We start from the raw sequence: 22,222 nt of genomic DNA on the forward strand, positions 1-22,222 counted from the left end.
TTAAGAACATTTTTCATCTGATCTTAGCCTGGGTTCCATTTTCCTGTCTGCTGTCTTTAAGTCTTAACTCCTTGTAGTCCAAAAATCTGTTTATCTCCACCTGCATTATGTACAGCCTTCCAACTCTCTGGTTCTCTGGGCTACAGAACGCCAAAGGTTTATGGCTATGTGAGCAGAGAAGTTTTCTATGAGTCTGTGGTGGCCAGTGCAATCATGTTTGCTGTTGTGTGCTGGGGCAGCAGGCTGAGGGTGGCAGACACCAACAGAATCAACAAACTCATTCGTAAGGCCAGTGATGTTGTGGGGATGGAACTGGACTCTCTCACGGTGGTGTCTGAAAAGAGGATGCTGTCCAAGTTGCATGTCATCTTGGACAATGTCTCCCATCCACTACGTAATGTACTGGTTGGGCACAGGAGTACATTCAGCCAGAGACTCATTCCACCGAGATGCAACACAGAGCGTCATAGGAAGTCATTCCTGCCTGTGGCCATCAAACTTTACAACTCCTCCCTTGGAGGGTCAGACACCCTGAGCCAATAGGCTGGTCCTGGACTTACTTCATAATTTACTGGCATAATTTACATATTACTATTTAACTATTTATGGTTCTATTACTATTTATTATTTATGGAGCAACTGTAATGAAAACCAATTTCCCCCGGGATCAATAAAGTATGACTATGACTATTACTATGACTATGACTATTTTTATTCAGTGGACCAACGAGCTTGCACTGTCCAATTACTCCCATTACCAATTAACCTGCTCACCCCTAAGTCTTTGGAACGTGGGAGCAGATTGGAGCAACTGGAGGAAACCCAGCAGTCATAGGGAGAATGTTCAAACTCCTTACGGACATTGTCCGTAAAGAATTGAACTCAGGTCACTTGTGGTGTAATAACGTTGCAATAACCACTAAGTTACAATGCTACCATAAAGTTTATGATATCTGGTGAACCTTCATTCCATGTCCAGGTTCTAGTTCCTTCTATGGGAGGGAAGCATCACCAAAGCCACTGGATGCCATACCATTTATAGAATATAAAATGAACATTTAGCTTAACTGGCCTCTCCTGGAGTTATTGTTTCAGAGGAGGCAGTGGTGGGATTTAAAAGTTACTCCTAGCAGCACAAAAGACATCTTAGACCATAGACGTAGGAGTGGAATTAGGCCCATGGACTCTGTCCCACCATTCATCATGCCTTATTTAATTTCCCCCTCAACCATATTCTTCTGCATTCACCCCATAATTTTTGACATGCTTACGAATCGAGAACTTTTCAACCTCGGCTTTAAATATACCTAATGACTTAGTTGGCCTTCACAGTCATCCGTGGTAATTCATTCCACAGATTCACTACCCTTTGGCTAAAGAAATTCCTCTTCATCTCTGTTCTAAAGGGACATCCTTGGATTTTGAGGCTACACTCCTCTAGTATAGGAAACATCCTCTCTATGTCCATTCTACCTAGCTTTGCAATATTAGGTAGATTCCAATGGGATTCCCCCCGCATTCTTCTAAACTCCAGTGAGTATAGGCCCAGAGACTTCAAGCTCCACATCCATTAACCTTTTAAATCCTGGGATCACTCTCGTGAACCTCCTCTGGACCCCCTCCAAAGTCAGTACATTTTTCATTAGATATGGTGCCCAAAACTGCTTACAATACTCGATATGTGGTCTGATCAATGTCTTATAAATCCTCAGCATTACATCCTTGCTTTTATATTCTAATTTTCTCAAAATCAATGCTAACCTTGTATTTTCCTTCCTTAATACTGACTCAACTTACAAGTTAGTCTTTGGCGAATCCTGCACAAGGACTCCCAATTCCCTTTGCATCTCTGATTTCTGAATTTGCTGCCAATTTAGAAAATTGTCTATGCTTTTATTCCTTCTACCAAAGTGCATGACTTTGCACTTTCCTACACTGTATTCCAACTGCCACTTTTTTACCCATTCCCCTAATCAATCCTAGTTGGTGGGAGGAGAAGATGGCGGCCGGGGCGGGGTCGAAGCACTCGGCAGAGATGGTGCTCGGTGCTCGGTGTCGGAGGGCTGGACGGAGGCTCGAAGTTTTCGGACGGACTCAGAGTCCGCTGCGGTCGGGTGCTTGTAATGGTGCTGCATCGGCAAGTTTGCGGCGCTTGGAGGTTCATGGCAGGGAGAGTTTCTCCCTTCTACCGTCTGCGTGAGATGATGGGGCTATTGGACTTGAGACTTTTTTTTTACCGTGCCCATGGTCTGCTCTTTATGAAGTTATGGTGTTGCTTTGCACTGTTGTAACTATATGTTATAATTATGTGGTTTTGTCAGTTTTAGTCTTGGTCTGTTCTGTGTTTCTGTGATATCATTCCGGAGGAACGTTGTATCATTTTTTAATGCATGCATTTCTGAATGACAATAAATGAGGACTGAGTGTCCTCATAATCTAATCTAATCTAATAATCTAATCCTTCTTCTTCCTCAATGTTACCTGCCTTTGTCATTGTATTGCAGTATCACCCACAAACATGTCCACAAAGGCATCAATTCTCTCACCTAGACCACTAGCATATAACCTGAAAAGAAGTGGTCCCGACATCGACCCCTGCAGAACTGGTCTCCAGCAGCCAATCAGAAAAGGGCACCTTTATTCCCACATTTTGCCTCTAGTCAGCCAATCTCCTATCTTTCCTGTAAACATGGGCTTTTGCTTAGCAACCTCAACTATGGCACCTTATCAAACGTCTTCTGAAAGTCCAAGTAAACAACATCGACTTTGTTTCTCCTACTTGTTATTTCCTCAAAGAATTCCAACAGGCTTGTCAGGCAAGATTTCCCTTTCAAGAAACCATGCTGACTTTGGCCGATTTTATCATATACCTCTAAGTACACTGTCACCTCATCCTTAATAATGGACTCTAACATCTTGCCACTGCTGAATTCAAGCCTATAATTTCCTGTCTGTTGCCTCCTTCCTTTCTCAAAGAGTAGAGTGATATTTGCAATTTTCCAGTCCTCTGGAACCATTCCAGGATCCAGTGAGTCTTGAAAGATCACTAATATTGCTTCCACAATCTCTTCAGCTACTGCTTTCAGACTATTGGGTGTAGTCCAGCAGGTCCACATGACTTATCTAGATTCAAGATTCAAGTACATTTGTTATCAAAGACTGGTATAAATTACACACCTTGAAATTTGATGGTAGCCACAAAGCAAGAAATCTGAAGAGCCCAATTAAAAAAAAAGACCATAATCACTGTGTTAAGAAAGAAGGAAGTAAAAAACACCAACACACTTCATGCAAACAAAAGGAGCAAACAACAGCATTGGAAAGGGTACTGAGAAGATTTACCAGGATGCTGTCTGGCTTAGAGATTATGGATTATGATCAGAGATTAAGGGAGCTAGGGCTTTACTCTTTGGAGAGAAGGAGGATGAGAGGAGACATGATAGAGGTGTACAAGATATTAAGAGGAATAGATAGAATGGATAGCCAGCGCTTCTTCCCCAGGGCACACTGCTCAGTACAAGAGGACATAGCTTTAAGGTAAGGGGTGGGAAGTTCAAGGGGGATATTAGAGGAAGGTTTTTTACTCAGAGAGTGGTTGGTGCGTGGAATGCACTGCCTGAGTCAGTGGTGGAGGCAGATACACTAGTGAAGTTTAAGAGACTACTAGACAGGTATATGGAGGAATTTAAGGCGGGGGGGTTATATGGGAAGCAGGGTTTGAGGGTCAGCACAACAATGTGGGCTGAAGGGCCTGTACTGTGCTGTGCTATTCTATGTCCTATGTTCTATGAACCAGACTGAGTTCTTAGATCCACTCCTCAGAGCAGCCGCAATAGGCCCAAGTCTCGACCTCAGTTCATCATATTAGTGGGGGAAAACCGCCACGAAACTCGCAGAGGCGGCAACCGTCAGAGCAGTTCATAGCCTTGGCACTTCCAGCCTACCTGGGCCGGCACTTAAGTTGTCCAAGCGCCGGGTGGTGCCTCAGTCCAGGACCCAGATCCTGGCTCAGCGACCGCGAGGGCTGCACAGCCAGCCCGAAGCCCCTCTCGATCTCACCAAATCCGCTCGGTGCTTGGAGTGATCCAGCCTCGCACCCAACATCGACCCCTCTCCGAATCCCTCACTCCAACTCCGTCTGCAGCCCCATCTTGAGCACGTCGCCCCTCGGCTTCGCGCTGCTCATCCTTCGAATCCTTTTCGTCTTCACTTGCCTCTTCATTATTTACGGTGATAGTTTACCACAACTTAATTCAGAAATGGTGTTACTAGTAATGTTTTTAGTCAATCTGTCAATCTACCTTCAGACCTTCTGGCTTCCCAGACACCTTCGACTTAGTAATCGTGACTACACTCACTTCTGCCTCCCCACCTATCACTCTTGAACTTCAATTTAAGCACAGCAAGAAGAAGAAGTGGGAATGGCCTCAAATGCAAGCCTTCAAAATTGAAGAGAAGGAAGTGGGGAATACAGCCAGAAGGATGTGTGGTTAAGGTAACGTTCTGATTAGTAATCTCTAGCCCTCTTTGATCGTAGCTCACTGGGACGGCCAACTTCCCTTCTTTATCTTCCTCGTCCATGTATTCATACTTTCCAAGTATCCAAGAATCCCTATCCCAATGGTTGGAATCCCAGTCTCGTGTAAATCACTTTGTGAGTCTTTTCTCTTACTTAAGATTGAAAACAAAGATGGAATCAGAGCATGTATCCTGTCACCAAGAGATAGAACATAGTCTGATAATGTTAGCTGTTCCCTGTGTTTCCCCTGAAGGCCTGGAGCAGAGCACAGGAGCAGAAGACCTCAGGGCCCCCGGGAACATTCAACACCATCATGGCCCCACTCACCTAACCAGGTTCCGTATCCCAGTCATCAAAATTCTGGTGACGTCAGCAATACTCTGGGCATTAACCCTCTGGGAAATGAAATCCATGTAAGTACATTCATCTGACTGAAGAAATTCCTTTTGCACGGTTACCTTATTCTAAGACTTCAAGATCACCACCTTGTCCCTCCCATATTTTGGAGTTTAAAAGCATCTTACACTTTGTCTGATTCTCTTCCTCTGTCTCTCTCTCTCAGACAGGACAGACCCTAGCTGAATCGAGGTTGCAGTCTGATTCCTACAGAAGTAATGGGAGCTGATTTTCATCTCCGAGGATTGTTGTGGTGGAGAGGTTTGTGATTTCCTGTGATCCCAAGAGCAACGCTGCCTAGAGTTTAGTCATCTGGTGCTTAGCTACTGGTAGGGTCAGCCATGATGGTAAGGTCAAAGGGGAGGTCCCAGACCTTAAGGATGGTGCTGGGGTAACTTGGTGATACATCATAACGGCACTTAAGGCGGAGGAAGACTAGAGTAGTGAAGGGTCCCCAGCCATCTTTCATTGCATGCCACTGGACCCAGACCCTGATCTGTCAAGGACCGTGTGTTGGCTGCCCATGCATCAGGCTTCTCATGTTAAACAAAGTCACGCACAGATGCTCTCCATTAATGGGGGCTGATCTAGTGCAACAAATCAAAAACACTAATAGATAGCAGTGAGCTGGACAACTCAAAGCAAGGCATGGAGTAAGAGAGAGCTGTTCCAGTGAAGCAGCCCCGGAGGCATTCATGTTGAAAGCTTCACCATGACATTTAGTCATTTCAGCTGTCGCAGCGAGGCATGGAGGGAGATGATGGTTTATACCTACAGACAACATCGAGCAACTCCAGTGTTTCAACAATACAAGTTATCAAACGTGAAGGACTTCAGCGTACACAGTAACTTGTCAAATATCTCCATGAATGACTACTCCAAATCCAGTGACCATTGGCATCAAAATCACAATCAGGTATATTATCACTGACTTATGTTGTGAAATTTGTTTTGCAGCAGCAGTACAGTGCGATACATAAAATATACTATAAATCATAATTAATATATATACTATACTGTATATTCAAGATTCAAAATTGTTTAATGTAATTCCCTGTACATAAATGTAAAGGAGAATGAAATAATTGTTACTCTGGATTTGATAAAGAATTAAAAAAACACAAAAGAACAGTAATAATAAAAATCACAATAAATATCAATATATAAGATACTTTATATACATTGATTGTGTGTTCATAAGGTGTCTCTAGGCTGTATATAAGGTGATTAAAAGGAAATAAAGAAGTAGTGATGGAGTTAGTGGGTGGAGATGCTGCTCAGCCTTATTAAGTCTGGAGATCCTGCCGTGGATGCCATGTAGCGTCTTCGCTGTTGGGAGTGGGACAAGCAGTCCATGAGCAGGGTGGGTGGGATCCTTTATGATGTTACTGGCCCTTTTCCAGCACCTTTCTGTACATACTGTATGTCCTTGATGGTGGGTAGGGTGGTGCCAGTGATACATTGGCAGTTTTGACCTCCCATTGTAGAGCTTTATCCCTCCCTGTCTGCTGCAGTGCAGTTTAGATTAGATCCGATTAGATTCAACCTTATTGTCATTGTGCCGAGTACAGATACAAAGCCAATGAAATGCAGTTAGCATCTGACCAGAAATGCAAAGAATAGTGTTATTTACAAAATAACTGCGAATTAAAAAAGTGCTACAGCACACAAATATAGAAGTACTGAGACAGTACAATACGGATGCAATACTGCTTAGCACTGTGATGTGAAGTCCAGCAGTGTCACAGCCTCAGGGAAGAAGCTCTTCCTGTGCCTGCTGGTGCGGGAGCGGAGGTTCCTGTAGCTCCTACCGGATTGGAGGAGAGTAAAAAGTCCATGGTTAGGGTGAGATGCATCCCTGATAATGCTCTTCGCCCTGCCCAGGCAGCATTTATGGTAGATGTTCTCAATGGTGGGCAATTGGGTGCCGATAATCTGCCGGGCAGTTTTCACCACACACTGGAGTGCTTTGCGGTCTGATACGGGACAATTGCCATAACACACTGAGATGCAGTTGGTGAGTATGCTCTCAATGGTACACTGGTAAAAGTCCATCGGTATCCTGGGACAGAGGTGAACTTTCTTGATTCTCCGCAGGAAATAAAGGCGCTGTTGCACCTTTTTGATCAGGATGGAAGAGTTCAGGGACCAGGTGAGATCCTCGGAAATGTGGACACCAAGGAATTTGAAGCTTGATACATACTCCCCTACAGTTCCGTTGATGTAGATGTACCAAGCAGTGATGCAGCTCGTCAGGATGCTCTCTACTGCGTAGATACTGTATGTATAAATTCAATAAGTAAAGGTTCAAAGGTTCAATAGGTACATTTAATGTCAGAGAAATGTATAAAATATACATCCTGAAATGCTTTTCCTTCACAAACATCCACGAAAACTGGGAAGTGCCCCAAAGAATGAACGACAGTTAAACGTGAGAACCACAAAGCCCCCCGAACTCCCCCCTCCTACGTGTAAGCGGGAGCAAGCAACAATTCGCCCTCTCCCCACCAGCAAAAAAAAAGCAAGCATCCGAGCACTTAAGTGTGAGCAAAGCAATAGCAAAGACACAGACTTGCAGTCACCCCAAAGTCTGCTTTTTCACCCGGTATTCGACATACCGCAGGCTCTCTCTCCTTCCCTAATAAGGGAAAGGGAGGTGTCTCCATTTGCCCAGCAAGCGAGGAGACATAACAGCAACTCGCTGGTTTACGATGTTAGAAGTCGTGCAAAAAGAAAGCAAAAATAGAGAGGTGGTGTTCATGGGCTTATTGCCAGTTCAGAAATCTGATGGCGGAGGAGACAAAGCTGTTCCTAAAATGTCCAGTGTATGTCTTCAGGCTCCTGTACTTCCATTCTGGAGGTAGTTATGAGAAGAGGGCATACCCTGGGTGATAGTGGGGGGGGGGGGTTCTCAATGAGGGATGTCGCCTTTCTGAGGCATCAGATTTTGAAGATGTTCTCAATGGTGGGGAGACTAATGCCCATGATGGCACTGGGTGGGTCTACAATCCTCTGCAGTTTTTTTTCCATTCCTGTGTCCCTCATAGCAGTCGGTGATGCAACCAGTTAGAATGCTCTTCATGGAACATTTGTACAAATTTGCTCGAGCCTTTGGTGACATACCACATTTCCTCAAACTCCAAATGAAATATAGCCGCTCTTGTGTCCTTTTTGTGATCATATCATATGTTGGTAAGTTGTCAAGGAAAGCAAAATCTCATAAACTGTAAAGCTCCATTCAGTTAGAGGTCATTAATCTGCAGCAAACTTGATGTCCTTTGTCATTCATTCCATTATTCTATGATTTGTTTTGTCTCCAAAGACTCTTGTAAAGTTCTATCGATCAATGGAGGGAGCATTCTGATGGGTTGCCAAACAACCTGGCATGGATGGTCCAATGCAGAGGGTTGCAAGAGGCTGCAGAGGGCTGTGGATTCAGTCGGATATATCACGGGCACAATCTTACCCACCATCAAGGATGTGTTTGCTCCTGAGAGCAAAATTTACCATTCTAGTAAATTTCCTCAGCTCCCTCTCTAAAGCCTTGGCATCCTTTCTAAGGGTTTGACGCCCATATTTGGATCCAATTACTGCAGCTCCGGCTTTGGCACAGTTGGGGTAGATAGAATCTTTTCCCCAGAGCAGAAATATCAAATAAGGCGCGAGCGGCCTCTCCGGTGAAATGATATCGTATTTGTTAAATAAGGGCCTTGCACAATCCTGATTTGATGGAGACAGACGTGAGAAGCATGGAGGAACATCTGGAATGCCCGATTCGCTGCCACTGCTACTGTGCAATCAAGAATCTCCGGAGGGAAGGCCCCAAGTCCTCGGCTTTGCCTGCTGCTGGCGGCCAGGGCTGGGGTCGAAGAGCTCGGCAGAGATGGTGCTCGGTGCTCGGTGTTGGAGGGCTGGTCGGAGGCTCGAAGTTTTCGGACGGACTCAGAGTCTGACTGTGGTCGGGTGTTTCCAGGATACTGCATCGGCAAGTTTGCGGCGCTGGAAGCTCACGGCAGGGAGTGTTTCCTTCCTTCTCCCATCTGCGTGAGATGATGGGACTTTTGAGAGACTTTGACCTTTTTTTTATTGTGCCCATGGTCTGCTCTTTATCAAATTACGGTATTGCTTTGCACTGTTGTAACTATATGTTATAATTGTGTGGTTTTTGTCAGTTTTTCAGTCTTGGTCTGTCTTGTGTTTCTGTGATATCACACCAGAGGAACATTGTACCATTTCTTAATGCATGCATTACTAAATGACAATAAAAGAGGACTGCGTGTCCTTATAATCTAAATGTGGAAATGCATTAAAGGTAAGTGGGGGGTGGGGAGAGAGAGAAAGATCAAAGATATAAACACAACAAACTCGGCAGTTGCTGGAAATCCAGAGCGACACATGTAAAACGCTGGAGGAGCTCAGCAGGTCAGTCAGCATCTATGGAGGGGATATAGGCAGCGCAATAACGTAGTGGTTAGCAGGACACTTTAGAGTGCCAGCAACCGGGGTTCAATCCTCACTGCTGCCTGTATAGAGCCTGTATGTTCTCCCCGTAACCTCATGGGATTCCTCCGGATGCTCTGGTTTCCTCCCACAGACCAATGGCGTGCTGGTCGGTAGGATAATTGGACACTGCAAACTGTCCCGTGATTAGGCTGGAAAATTAAATTGGGGGAATTTCTAGACGGTATGGCTCGAAGGGCCAGAAGGGCTTATTCTGCACTGTACCTCGATAAATAAATACACAGTCGACGTTTCAAGCCGGGACCCTAATCAGAGGTCGCGGTCAGAAACATCGACTGTTTATTCCTCTCCATAAACTTTAAAAGTTGTGTGGTACAAGTATTTTGCACAGTGAGTGGTGGGTGCCCACAGCGGGCTGCTGGAGTGGTGGGGGAAGTACATAAGGCTGTAGAGTTTAAGAGGATTTTAAACAGACAGATGAACGTGCAGAGAAGGGATGGATCTGGATTATATGCAGACAATGAGATTTAGTTCAATTTGGCATTGTGTTTGGTACTGATATTGTAGGCTGTGGGGCCTGTTCCTGTGCTGTGCTGTTCTATGCTCTAACCAGAAATGACATTGGGACTGCAGATACTCTCTAAGCCCCTGCATTGCCCGGCAGGCAGATCTCAATGTGCTAATATGACGCTGAAACTCATTGGACTTCACACCGAATTACCGCTACTGTTCCTCACTCGTACAATCACCACAAGCCCCAGGGCGACTGGAACAAGATTCCTCTGTCCTAGCATAGTCCTGTTGAGGCTGGGAGGAGACCGAGAGATGAAATGTGAGGTGATGGAATTGTTACAGAACAAATCAGTCAATTTCTCTGCAGACGTTGTTACCACGCTCCGAAGGAGATTTTGATCATGACAATTTAAAGAGAAGTAGTGAATACTCGTAATCTTACTGCTGTGTGACACGTAATAATAATGATTATGTGTTCATGAAAATACAATGTAAAAGAATTTTATAACCATCTCCTGCCAGCTCTCTGAAACACTTCGTAATGAAATACTCTGAGACACAGCAACTTGTCATTCCTACATAAGGCTGGCCATCCTCTACACGTCAGGATCCCACAGTCTAGCATCATCAGACACCGATGTGTCCAGACGGGCAGCACATCCACAGAGTTACGGTTCAGAATTCTGCCCCAAATCCCTGGCAGTGCTGTAGTTTCTCAGTACTGCCTTTCTGACAGTGTGACACTCCCTCAGTACCATCCTCTGACGGTGTGACACTCCCTCAGTACCATCCTCTGATGGTGTGACACTCCCTCAGTACCATCCCTCTGACGGTGCGGCACCCCCTCGGTACCATTCCTCTGACGGCACTCCCTCGGTACCGTCTCTCTGACAATGGCACTCCCTCAGTACTGTACATCTGCCAGTGTGGCACATCCTGAGATCCTGAGAATACTGGCCTGTACTGGCCTGATCAACTGTTAGGAACAGGCGAAAACTACAGTCTCTTCACCAAGTTAGAAAAGTGTCCACAACCTGCACATGCAAACTGCCAGTGAATGCTCGAATGCTTTGTGTAATTGCTGGAAATCTCCCTGCCTTTTTCTTGAGCCTTATAAAATAGTGGCGTGATGAATGTCACATTTAAAAGGTGTGATGTAGCCAGAAATTTCCCAATGCACTCTTCAATGGACATTTGATAAAGGCAGCCTTATCACAAGATGTCCATAGATCTGTAAATGATTGGAGGAGATTCAGATTAATCTGACAAACTGAGTTCCTTATCTTTCTCCGGCAGAGCTGTTTAATGGTTCACATAGCAAGCAGCCACTTAGTCTGATATTATCAACTCGGGCAGCACAGGATGGCTTCCAAATCCTGATTTATAACTGGCGTGAAGCATTCGGATTTCACAAGTCGCCAGCTCTCCAGACAATTTTCTGCTGGCACCTCCCTTCATCTCCTTTGAAGCTTGCTGTCTGCTGCAGCCTACAGGTCAGTAGCTTGTGGGTTCAAGTCCCGTCCTAGACACCTCCATACAAAGTTTGACATGCTCTTGATGTTGGAAACTCAATGATGTAAAGCAGAGAGCCACCCTAATCGTCATCAGAATGAATCATATGTACATTGCTACTTGTGGGAACTTGCTACGCAGACCTTACAATGGGGACCATACCTCAAAAGTATTATAAAGTGCTTCTGGGGAAGACTAAAGCACAATAAAATGTTATTTATTAACCATTTCCTTTGCATAGAACTCTGAATGAAGAAAATTTCATTTACAGGAGCCTCAGCACCCAAACTACCAGATTCAGGATAGTTATTAATACCATCAGACTTTTGAACCAGTGGGGGTAACTTCACTCACCCCAAATCTCAACTGTTCCCACACTTTCAAGGATTCTTCATCTCATGTTCTTGAGATTTATTACTTATTTATTTATTACTATTATTTTTTTCTTCTTGTATTTGCACAGTTTGTTGTCTTTTGTACACTGGTTGTTTGTCTGTCTTGTTGTGTAAAGATTTTATTGTCTCTATGGTATTTCTTTGTATTTACTGAGAATGCCTGCAAGGAAATGAAGCTCAGGGTCGTATATGGTGACATACATGCACCTGGATAATAAATTTACTTTGTACTTTGGATTTGTTCATAAACAAACTGAACGGAGTTCTACTTCCAAAGCCCTGCGGACACTCAGATGCATTCAAGGCTAGAGAAAACTGTATAGAGACTGGGTCAGACAACAGAGCAGCTAATCAGCTCAGTACATCATGCACACGTCCCTCCCCAGCTTCAAGAGCATCTAGAGAATGCACTGTCTCAAGAAAGCAGAGTCTTTCTTATCAACGTTCCCCATCATCCCGGCCATGGCACCTTCTGACAGCTACCATTGCACAGGAGGTACAGAGCCTGAAATCTCACACCACCCGGTTCAGGAACAGCTACAAACATGAGAAAATCTGCAAAACAACACACACACAAAATGCTGGAGGAATTCAGCAGGTCAGGCAGCATCTATGGAAAAGAGTAAGCAGTCAACGTTTCGGGCTGAGACGCTTTTCTACGTCCCCCCAATCAATTGGTTCCTGAATCACACACTGAGTCTTGATGAAGGTTCTCAGCCTGAAACATCGACTGTTTATTCCTCTCCATAGGTGTTGCCTGACCTGCATTTTTGCGTGCAATAATCCCAATGACTACCTCAGTACAGCAAAGTGACACTTTGCACAACAATGGACTTTGGTTTTGTTTTGTTTTAATTCTGTTCTTTCCTGTATAACTGCTCAGGTTTATTATTGTCACATGGATGCAGGTACAGCTAAGAGCTTGTCTTGCATCAAGTCATTACACTGAGCATTGAAGAGACTAGAATGAAATAATGGAAGTAATGAGCAGAGGTAAAGGAAACTGCCTGTCATGAGTTTCTATGCTCCGAAATCACCTCCTCTTATTTTTCCCATCTCATTTCTCAAAGTGAAATGTGGACAGGAACTAGAATGGACACTTGCTAATTGCCTCCCACTTCTGTGCACCAGGCTGTGTATCGGGTGGCACGGTAGTGTAGTGGTTAGCACAACGCTTTACGGTACAGGTGAGGAGTTTGTGCGTTCTCCCAGTGACCACGTGGGTTCCCTCTGGGTGCTCCAGTTTCAAGACATACCGGTCAGTTGGTTAATTGGTCACTCTAAATTGTCCCGCGATTAGGCTAGGATTAAAATCGGGGAATTGGTGGAGAAGAGCTCGCTCCATGTTGTATCTCAATAAAAGTAAACTAGAATGGACACAGTGGGTGAGAGAGGAACAATGCACAGAAAAAACCCCCCACCTACGCAATGGACTGTAGGGCAGGAATAGCGACAGAATAATCCTTGTCTGGGTAGTACTGTCTCTGATTAATAATCAACTACTCCTCTTCTTTTACCTCCCAAAAATATATTTTCTAAAATAATAAACTCTGGAAAATTAAACATCCTGTTCTGTCCATCTCTCAAACAAAGTCTCTGAAACTTGTATAATTTATATAGAGCACAGTACAGACCCTTCAACCCTTAATGTCGTGTTAACCTCTTACTTTATACTTTATAAAGTATAAAGTATAAATACAGACCTTTCAGCCCATAATGTTGTGCTAACCTCTTAACCTATTCTAAGATTAGTCTAACCCTTCCCTCATACATAACCCTCCCTTTTTTCTATCATCCGTGTGCCTGCCTAAAAGTTTCTTAAATGCTCCTAATGTGGCCTTTGCCACCACCCTGGCAGTGTGTTCAACGCACCCGCCACTCTCTGTGTAACAAGCATACCTCTGATGTCCCCGCCATAATTCCCTCCCGTCACCACAATATTATGCCCCCCATATCAGCCATTTCCATCCTGGGAAAAATGTCTCTGGCTATCCACTCGATCTATGCCTCTTATCACCTTGTACCTTTGTCAAGCAAGGTACAGGAGCTGAATAGCCCACTCCTGGTCTCATTATGAAGCGACTTTTGCCCACTCGAGCAGAAGCTGAGTCATTTTCGTGAAATAAGTTATTGATCTGACTATAGAAATCAGTCCTTATTTTAAGTAAATAACAAGTCCGCATTGAAGTTGGTTTTGTGGATAACAGTCTAGTGGAGAACCTATCGGGTGAGCATGTTATTACATGATGGACACCTTTTGATTGGGTTTAAGAACACAATCAGACTTGTTTTGAAAACCTCTTAATCATCACTTCAAAAGAAAATTAATAGTGTTTTACCGCAGCTACTGATATTAAATGACATGAACATCTATACCAGTGTAAAAATAGCACCCTGAACGTAAGTCTTGTCTATATGCAAATTGCTGTTTCACACTTCAAAAAAGAACATGGAATTATTTTCAAAATTATGGAGAAACTCATCCTGCAACAGAAAATAACTTAATAACACTGGAGTTGGACTGTCTATAATCTCTGGCTAACTTTAGCAATCTATTTTGAACTAGAGTTAAAGAGAGTTTCAGTGTATCACACCTTCAAATCAATAAAATACTTACAAAGTATATATTTGAACTCTGTCTGACCACCAACAAACATAGACCAACGTGCACAATTCTTTGGAGGTGAACTGATCCCATACCAAAGTATTAATGCTTCTCTGGAAAATACAAACTAACAACGGCAGAGAGGGACCCTTTTCAGCCAGAGGGTAGTGAATTTGTAGATTTTCTTGCTACAGAGGGTTGTGGAGGACGAGTCACTGGCTATTTAAGCCCGAGATTGATAAGCTCGTGACTGGTAAGGTGGTTGAGGGTTATGGCAAGAAGGTCGGGGAATGGGCTCGAAAAAAAAACAATCATGGCAGAACAAACTCAATTGGCCTAATTCTGCTCCTGTAGCTCACGATCTTATAGTTCTGCCCATGATCAAAGCATTGTGGGAGATCCGAACATCGAGACAGTAGTGTACACTGCTGCCCAAATAAGGGACACTGCAGACTGTAACATCATGACCATGAGTTGTTGGTCTCCCCTCTCACTGTGGAAGGAGTGATATCGAGAGAGAGAGAGAGAGAGAGAGAGAGAGAGAGAGAGAGAGAGAGAGACTATGGCACGTTGAACTGTTGGGGTAAACTTTTCAATGAACTTTAGATCATGGTCTCATTAGGGGCTTTGTTATTCCTTGCATGGTGGGTGGTGGGGGGGGTAATGGTTTTTTGCTGAGGCAGGTGGGGCTGGGGGAGGGAAGGGGTGCCTTGGGGTTCTCACATTTTCCTGTCATTCATTCTTTGGGGATTTTCTTCTGTTTTGTGGATGTCTGCGGAGAGTAGGAATTTCAGGTTGTATACCATATACATTCCTTGATATTAAATGAAATTATTGAACCGTTCCTCTCAATCCCTGTAACTGTACCAAATGATACATGGATCAGGAGTGGATAGATTTTCATCATGGATTATGCCAATTTTGAAAAAGTTAATGGAAATAAAAGTAGAGGGCTGTGTCTTATGTACCACATACATATATACATGTGTTCAAAATCTGTCCGGTAGTAAGTCTCACCAATCTCTGGTGAATTTAAACTTAGTTCCCCTGTTATCCCACGTGGGAGTCCTGGCATCCTAGAAATCATGGAGAAAATTTGGAAAACAGTAGCATTTTTGTTAGAAAGTCCAGTAGAGTCAAAATACTGAGACACAGGAGATTCTGTAGATCCTGCTAGTCTTGAGCAACCCACACAAAATGCTGGAGGAACTCAGCAGGTCAGGCAGCATCAATAGAGAGGATAAAGCAGTCAGCGTTCTGGGCTGGGGCACTGGACTGGAAAGGAAGAGGGAAGAAGGCAAAATAAGAAGGTGGTGAGAAGGGGAAGGAGTACAAGCTGGCAGGTGATAGGTGAAGTCACTCATTTACCTTCCCCCTTAATTGTACCTGCCAGCTTGCAGCCCTTCTTCTCCCCCACCTTCTTATTCAGGCCTCTTCCCCCTTCCATTACAATCCTGATGAAGGGTCTTGGCCTAAGATGTTGACCATTTTGTTCCCTCCATAGATGCTGCCTGACCTGCTGAGTTCTTGCATTTTGTGAATATTGCTCAAAATCGTTGCTGATGACACAAAGGCTGGGGTGTTGTGGACAGTCTGGAGGATTGTCAGAGGTTACAGTGGGACATCGGTAGGATGCAGAACTGGGCTGAAAAGTGGCAGATGGACTTCAACCCAGGTAAGTGTGAAGTGGTTCATTTTGGTAGGTCAAATTTGAAGACAGAATATAATATTAATGGTGAGACTCTTGGCAGTGTGGAGGATGTGAGAGATCTTGGGGTCTGTGTCCATAAGACACTCAAAGCTGCTGCGCAGGTTGACAGTGTTGTTAAGAAGGCGTATGGTGTGTTGGCATTCATCAACCGTGGGATTGAGTTCAAGAGCCATGAGGTAATGTTACAGCTATATAAGACCTTGGTCAGACCCCGCTTGGAGTACTGTGTTCATTTATGGTCACCTCACTACAGGAAGAATCTGGATACTATAAAGAGAGTGCAGAGGAGATTTACAAGGATGTTGCCTGGATTGAAGGGCATACCTTATGAGAATAGCCTGAGTGAACTTGGCCTTTTCTCCTCGGAGCGGTGGAGGATGAGAGATGATCTGACAGAGGTGTATAAGATGATGAGGGGCATTGATCATGTAGATAGCTAGAGGCTTTGTCCCAGGGCTGAAATGGCTAACACGAGGGGGCATAGTTTAATGGTGCTTGGAAATAGGTACCGAGGGGATGTCAGGGGTAAGTTTTTCACACAGAGAACTGTGGGTGCGTGGAATGCACCGCCGGCAGTGGTGGAAGGGGATAGAATAGGGTCTTTTAAGACCCTCTTAGATAGGTACATGGAGCTTAGAAAAATAGAGAGCTATGCGCTAGGGATATTCTTGGCAGTCTCTCAAGTTGGTTACATGTTGGCTCAACTTTGTGGGCCAAAGGGCCTGTAATGTGCTGTAGATTTCTATGTTCTATTACCAGGATCTGCAGATTCTCCTGTCCCAGAATTCTAACTCCGCTGGACTTTCTCACAAAAATGCTAGTCTTCCCCAAATTTTCACCCTGATTTCTAGGACTACCAGGACTGTCATATGGGATAACAGGGAAACTACATTCGCATTCACTAGAGGTTGGTGAGACCTAAGAAGTTCTGAAATGCTCCACAGACCAGATGTTCCCCTGGTTAGGGAGTCAAGACAAGGTGAAGATATTGGGTAAGTTACTTTGGACTGAGATGAAGAGAAATTTCTTGAGAGGGTGGGCAATTCACAAACAGAGAAGGTAGTGGATGCCAAGCCACTGACGTACTTAAGAGTAGGAAGATTTCTAGATGCAAAAGGCGTCAAGATGGATGGTGGGGTGAGTATGTATATGGTCTAAAGGATCAGCCAGGATTGTATAAATGGAAAATTAGGCTTCAAAATCCAAATGGCCAACTCCTGCACTGATTTTTTTGTTTTCAACCACTGTGCTCTCGTTCCCTTGTCAGGGGAAAAGCTCACCATGATTACCAGAATAGAATCACTGCATCAACTGAAGTCAGGTTCAGGGTAATCGTTAAGACTAGGAGAAGTGAGAATTGCTCTCGCTGAAGGAGATAAGGTTAAGAGGAGGCTAAATCACGCTGTTTAAAGATAACCTCACAAGGGATTCTGACAGAGTAAAGATGGAGGAATTGCCTTCGGTGCCGTGAAGTTTGGCGCAGATATAAGGTGAGCAGCAAAATAAAAGAAGGGAAGTTAGGAAAACTCCTGAATGATTGTCATATTGACCACAGCAGTCTTTGAAAGGCAACTGGTTTCAAATACTACAGAGGAAGATCTGGGAAAGGTGGGGAGGGCAGGGGACTTAGAATTTATTTTATTGTTTATAGGGTCACAGACAAAATGGGCCCATCACCCCTTCCTGTGACTTTCTGAGCTACGGTCTAAAAGACCCTTTCTGGCTGCTCATTACTTGCAAGGTGGTAAGTAACCAAAAGTTTTATAAACACAACCTCCAGGGTCTCTCGCAAGCCACTGCAAACTTTACCCAGAGGGTTGGTTTGGAACCAGCCCAGTGAAGGGCAGCCAATGAAATGAGTCACAGCCGAAGACTTGCATCCCTGACCTTTCAGTCAACTGTCCAGCCAAAATAAATGGGATCCAAAATAACTCATATCTATTCTCTTTTGGCAGCCAAGTGAACCTGAATTTATGAGACTTTGGGCACTGGCAATACTTTTGCATCAGCCACTCTTCCATGAGATATGTGATGTTCCAAAGCACTTTTTTCTCTGACTGGAACAGAGCAATTCATCAAAGATTTCATACCATGTCCTTATTTAGTTACAACCATGTAGAGTTACCTTAAGACATTTTAAATATGTACACTCAGTAGTAATTTTATTACGTCCTGTACCTAATAAGTTCGCTACTGAATGTATTTCTGTATGTTCTTGGTCTTCTGCTGCTGTAATCCGTCCAATCTCTCTTCAGATCATAGCCCCGCTACCCCCAGAAATCTGACATAAAAGGAGAAAATCGCAGGACTACTCCACATGTACCACAGCCCTGCTATTAGCAATGCATGTTACCTTCTAACTTCTAATTGCCTCCATTTAATTGGTCTCGCTGTGACACAGATATTCCCATTGCACTATGTTCCCACAGCTTCTCTGCAACTTATAGTTAGATGTTTTTATCTTCTTTCCCATATCTGATAAACCTGAAACATTATGTGTTCTCCTTTCCACAGACGCTGCTCGACCTGATGAGCATTTCCAGCGCTTTCTGTTTTTGTTTCTAACTAAGGCAGGCTCAGCAGTGCTCGCGCACGGGAGAAGGAAATCGGAATTACTGGGTACTCTGTTGATGGCTTTCAGTGGGCGGAGAACTCGGACTGTCCGGATCGCAGAGAGGCTGACATTCTGAAGGTCCAGTGAGTACTCCACCATCCTGCAAAAGGGAGAAAAAGACACAAAGTCAACCAAGGCAAAGTGAGGACATTGGAGACACAAGAGGCTGCAAGTGCTGGACTCTAGAATAACAAACAACATGCTACAAGACCATAAGTCGTAAGAGCAGAATTAGGCTATCCAGACCATCGAGTCTGCTCTATTATTCAATCACAGCTGATTTATTATCCCTCTCAACACCAATCTTTTGACAACTTTTGATGCACTTACATGTATTTATTGATGTACCTGGCCCTTTTGACATATCTATCAACCTCCGCCTCAAATATACCCAATGACTTGTCCTCCACGGCCATCTGTGGCAATGAATTCCAAAGGCTAATGAAATTCCTCCTCATCTCTCTTCTAAAGGGATGTCCTTCTATTCTGAGGCTGTGACTTCTGGTCCACTATAGGAAACATCCTATACTGAGGGCATTGCCTGGGAAATCAGAATCTAACATCTCTATGGTACGTTATATGATGTTCCACAACACTTGACAGCTAATACTGAACAGCTGAGAATAGTGTTGAGTTATTAATTTAAAACCAGGTATCCAAAGTTAGGTGATGCTGTCAGTGAATTTATCAGGCAGAGACCCTTCATCATCGACACCTCATGTTATGTCTAGGTAGCCTCCAACCTGATGGTGTGAACGTTGATTTCTCTAACCTCCAGTGAATTTTTTTCTCCCCCTTTCCTCTTCTTCATTTCCCCATTCTGGCCCCTTACCTCTTTTCCTCGCCTGCCTATCACCTTCCCCAGTGTTCCTCCTCTTTCCTTTTATCCCATGATCTACTCTCCTCTCCTGTCAGATTTCTTCTCCTGTAGCCCTTTACCTTTTCCACCTCTCACCTTTCAGCTTCTTCAAATCCTCGCTCACCCACCGGCCTTCACCTATCACCGTCTAGCTTGTCCTCCTCCCACTCCCCCCACCTTCTTTTTCTGGCTTCTTCACAAGACAAGACCACAAGACAAAGGAGCAGAAGTAGGCCATTCGGCCCATCGCATCTGCTCTGTCACTCCACCATCAGCTATACTATTCTCCCATCTAGTTCCAATTTCTGGCTTTTTCCCCATACCCCGACTAATTAGAGACCTATCAATCTCTTCCTTAAACACCCTCAATGATCGGGCCTTCACAGCTGCATGTGGCATTGAATTCCATAGATCCACGACCTTCTGGCTAAAAAAATTTCTCCTCATCTCTGTTTTAAATGGGTACCCTCTAATTCTAAGACTGTGGCCTCTTGTCCTGGACTCACCCACCAAGGGAAACAGCCTTTCCACATCTACTCTGTCCAATCCTTTCAACATTCGAAATGTTTCTTTGAGATCCCCTCTCATTCTTCTATACTCTAATCAATACAGTCCAAGAGCCGACAAACGCTCCTCGTATGTTAGCCCCTGCATTCCAGGAATCATCCTCGTAAATCTTCTCTGAACTCTCTCCAACATCAGTACATCCCTTCTAAGATAGGGGGCCCAAAACTGCACACAGTATTCCAAATGAGGTCTCACCAGTGCCCCATAGAGCCTCATCAACACCTCCTTACTGTTATACACTATTCCTCTTGAAATGAATGCCAACATAGCATTCGCTTTCCTTACTGCTGATCCAACCTGGTGGTTAACCTTTAGGGTATCCTGCACGAGGACCCCCAAGTCCCTTTGTATTTCCGATTTTTGAATATTTTCCCCATCTAAATAATAATCTGCCTGATTATTTCTTCGTCCAAAATGTACAACCGTACATTTCTCAACATTGTATCTCATCTGCCATTTCTTTGCCCACTCTCCTAAACTGACCAAGTCTCTCTGCAACCTTTCCGTTTCTTCAACACTTCCTGCTCCTCCACCTATCTTGGTGTCATCCGCAAACTTAGTCACAAAACCATTTAATCCATAATCTAAATCAGCGATATATATTGTAAAAAGAAGCAGCCCAACACCGACCCCTGCGGAACACCACTAGTAACCGGCAACCAATCAGAATAGGATCCCTTTATTCCCACCCTTTGCTTTCTGCCTATCAGCCAATACTCCACCCATTCCAATATCTTTCCTGTAATTCCATGGGCTCTCATCTTATTAAGCAGCCTCTAATGTGGCACCTTATCTTCCCCCTTCCTTTTCAGTCCTAATGAAGGATCTCGGTCAGATTAGACAAATGGGCAAAGAGATAGCAGATGGAGTGTCAGAAAGCGTATAGCCATGCACTATGGTAGAAGAAATAAAAGCATAGACTATTTTCTGAATGGAGAGAAAATTCGAAAATCTGAGGTGCAAAGGAACTTGGGAGTCCTCATGCAGGATTCCCTAAAGTTTCATTTGCAGATTGAGCTGGTGGTGAGGAAGGCAAATGCAATGTTAGAATTCATTACGAGAGGACTAGAATATAAAAGCAAGGATGTAATGTTGAGGCTTTATAAAGCACTGGTGAGGTGTCACTTGGCATATTGTGAGCAATTTTGGGCCCCCTATCTAAGAAAGAATGTGTTGACATTGGAGAGGGTTCAAAGGAGCTCCATGAAATGATTCTGAGATTGAAAGGGTTGTCATATGAGGAGTGTTTGATGAATCTGGGCCTGTACTCACTGGTATTCAGAAGAATGAGGGGTGACCTCATTGAAACCTATCGAATGCTGAAGGCCTTGATAGAGTAGATGTGGATAGGATGGTGGTGTGTCTAAGACCAGAGGGCCCAGCCTCAGAATAGATCGACGTCCTTTTAGAACAGAGATGAGGAGGAATTTCTTCAGCCAGTGAGTGGTGGATCTGTGGATTTCATTGCCACAGGTGGCTGTGGAGGCAAGTCTTTATGTATATCTAAGGCAAAGGTTGATAGATTCTTGATCAGAGCATGATCAAATAGCCATTTGGTCAGGGCATGAAGGGACATGAGGAGAAGGCAGGAGACTGGGGCTGAGAGGGGAAAATGGATCAGCCATGAAGAAATGGCAGAACAGATTCGATGGGCCAAATGGCCTAATTCTGCTGCTAGATCTTATGGCGTTATAACCAGTTTGCTCGAAGAGTGAATGCAGTTGAAGTTTTTAAAGCAACAGAATATCACAAGGGGCCTTGGAGATGACATCAAAAAGTGCTAAGGAAGCTTAACCAGTTCAAAGCATCGACTCAGCTGCTGTTTACAGTCATAGAACAAATGCAAAGCCAATAGCTAAGTTGCAGAATCCAAAGAGTGTGGGTGAGACAGACACAAACTGTTGTTACAGATGTAATAGAAACCATCCATCGTACATATGTCAACTTAAAACTGCCAAATACATTAACTGCTAGAGGAAAAAATGGCTAGAAATCCTTACTGAGCAAGCTTAAAGCCAACACAGTGGATCAAAGAAACCTCAGTAATGTGATTACTTCAGAGGAGGGAAG

The 22,222-nt window shown here is 44.1% G+C and overlaps 1 protein-coding gene across 1 annotated transcript in view; it reads right to left on the reverse strand.

Annotated features, from left to right (window-relative positions):
- The window catches only part of LOC134354396 (voltage-dependent T-type calcium channel subunit alpha-1I-like), an 843,079-nt gene that overhangs the window by 357,638 nt on the left and 463,219 nt on the right, over positions 1 to 22,222 (reverse strand). The window contains exon 5 of the mRNA XM_063063387.1: positions 18,729 to 18,826. Within this exon, the coding sequence (XP_062919457.1) occupies positions 18,729 to 18,826 (98 nt within the window). The remainder of the gene's footprint in view (positions 1 to 18,728; positions 18,827 to 22,222) is intronic.

The sequence above is a fragment of the Mobula hypostoma genome, chromosome 11 (assembly GCF_963921235.1).
Source record: "Mobula hypostoma chromosome 11, sMobHyp1.1, whole genome shotgun sequence".
In the NCBI taxonomy this organism is placed as follows: Eukaryota; Metazoa; Chordata; class Chondrichthyes; order Myliobatiformes; family Myliobatidae; genus Mobula; species Mobula hypostoma.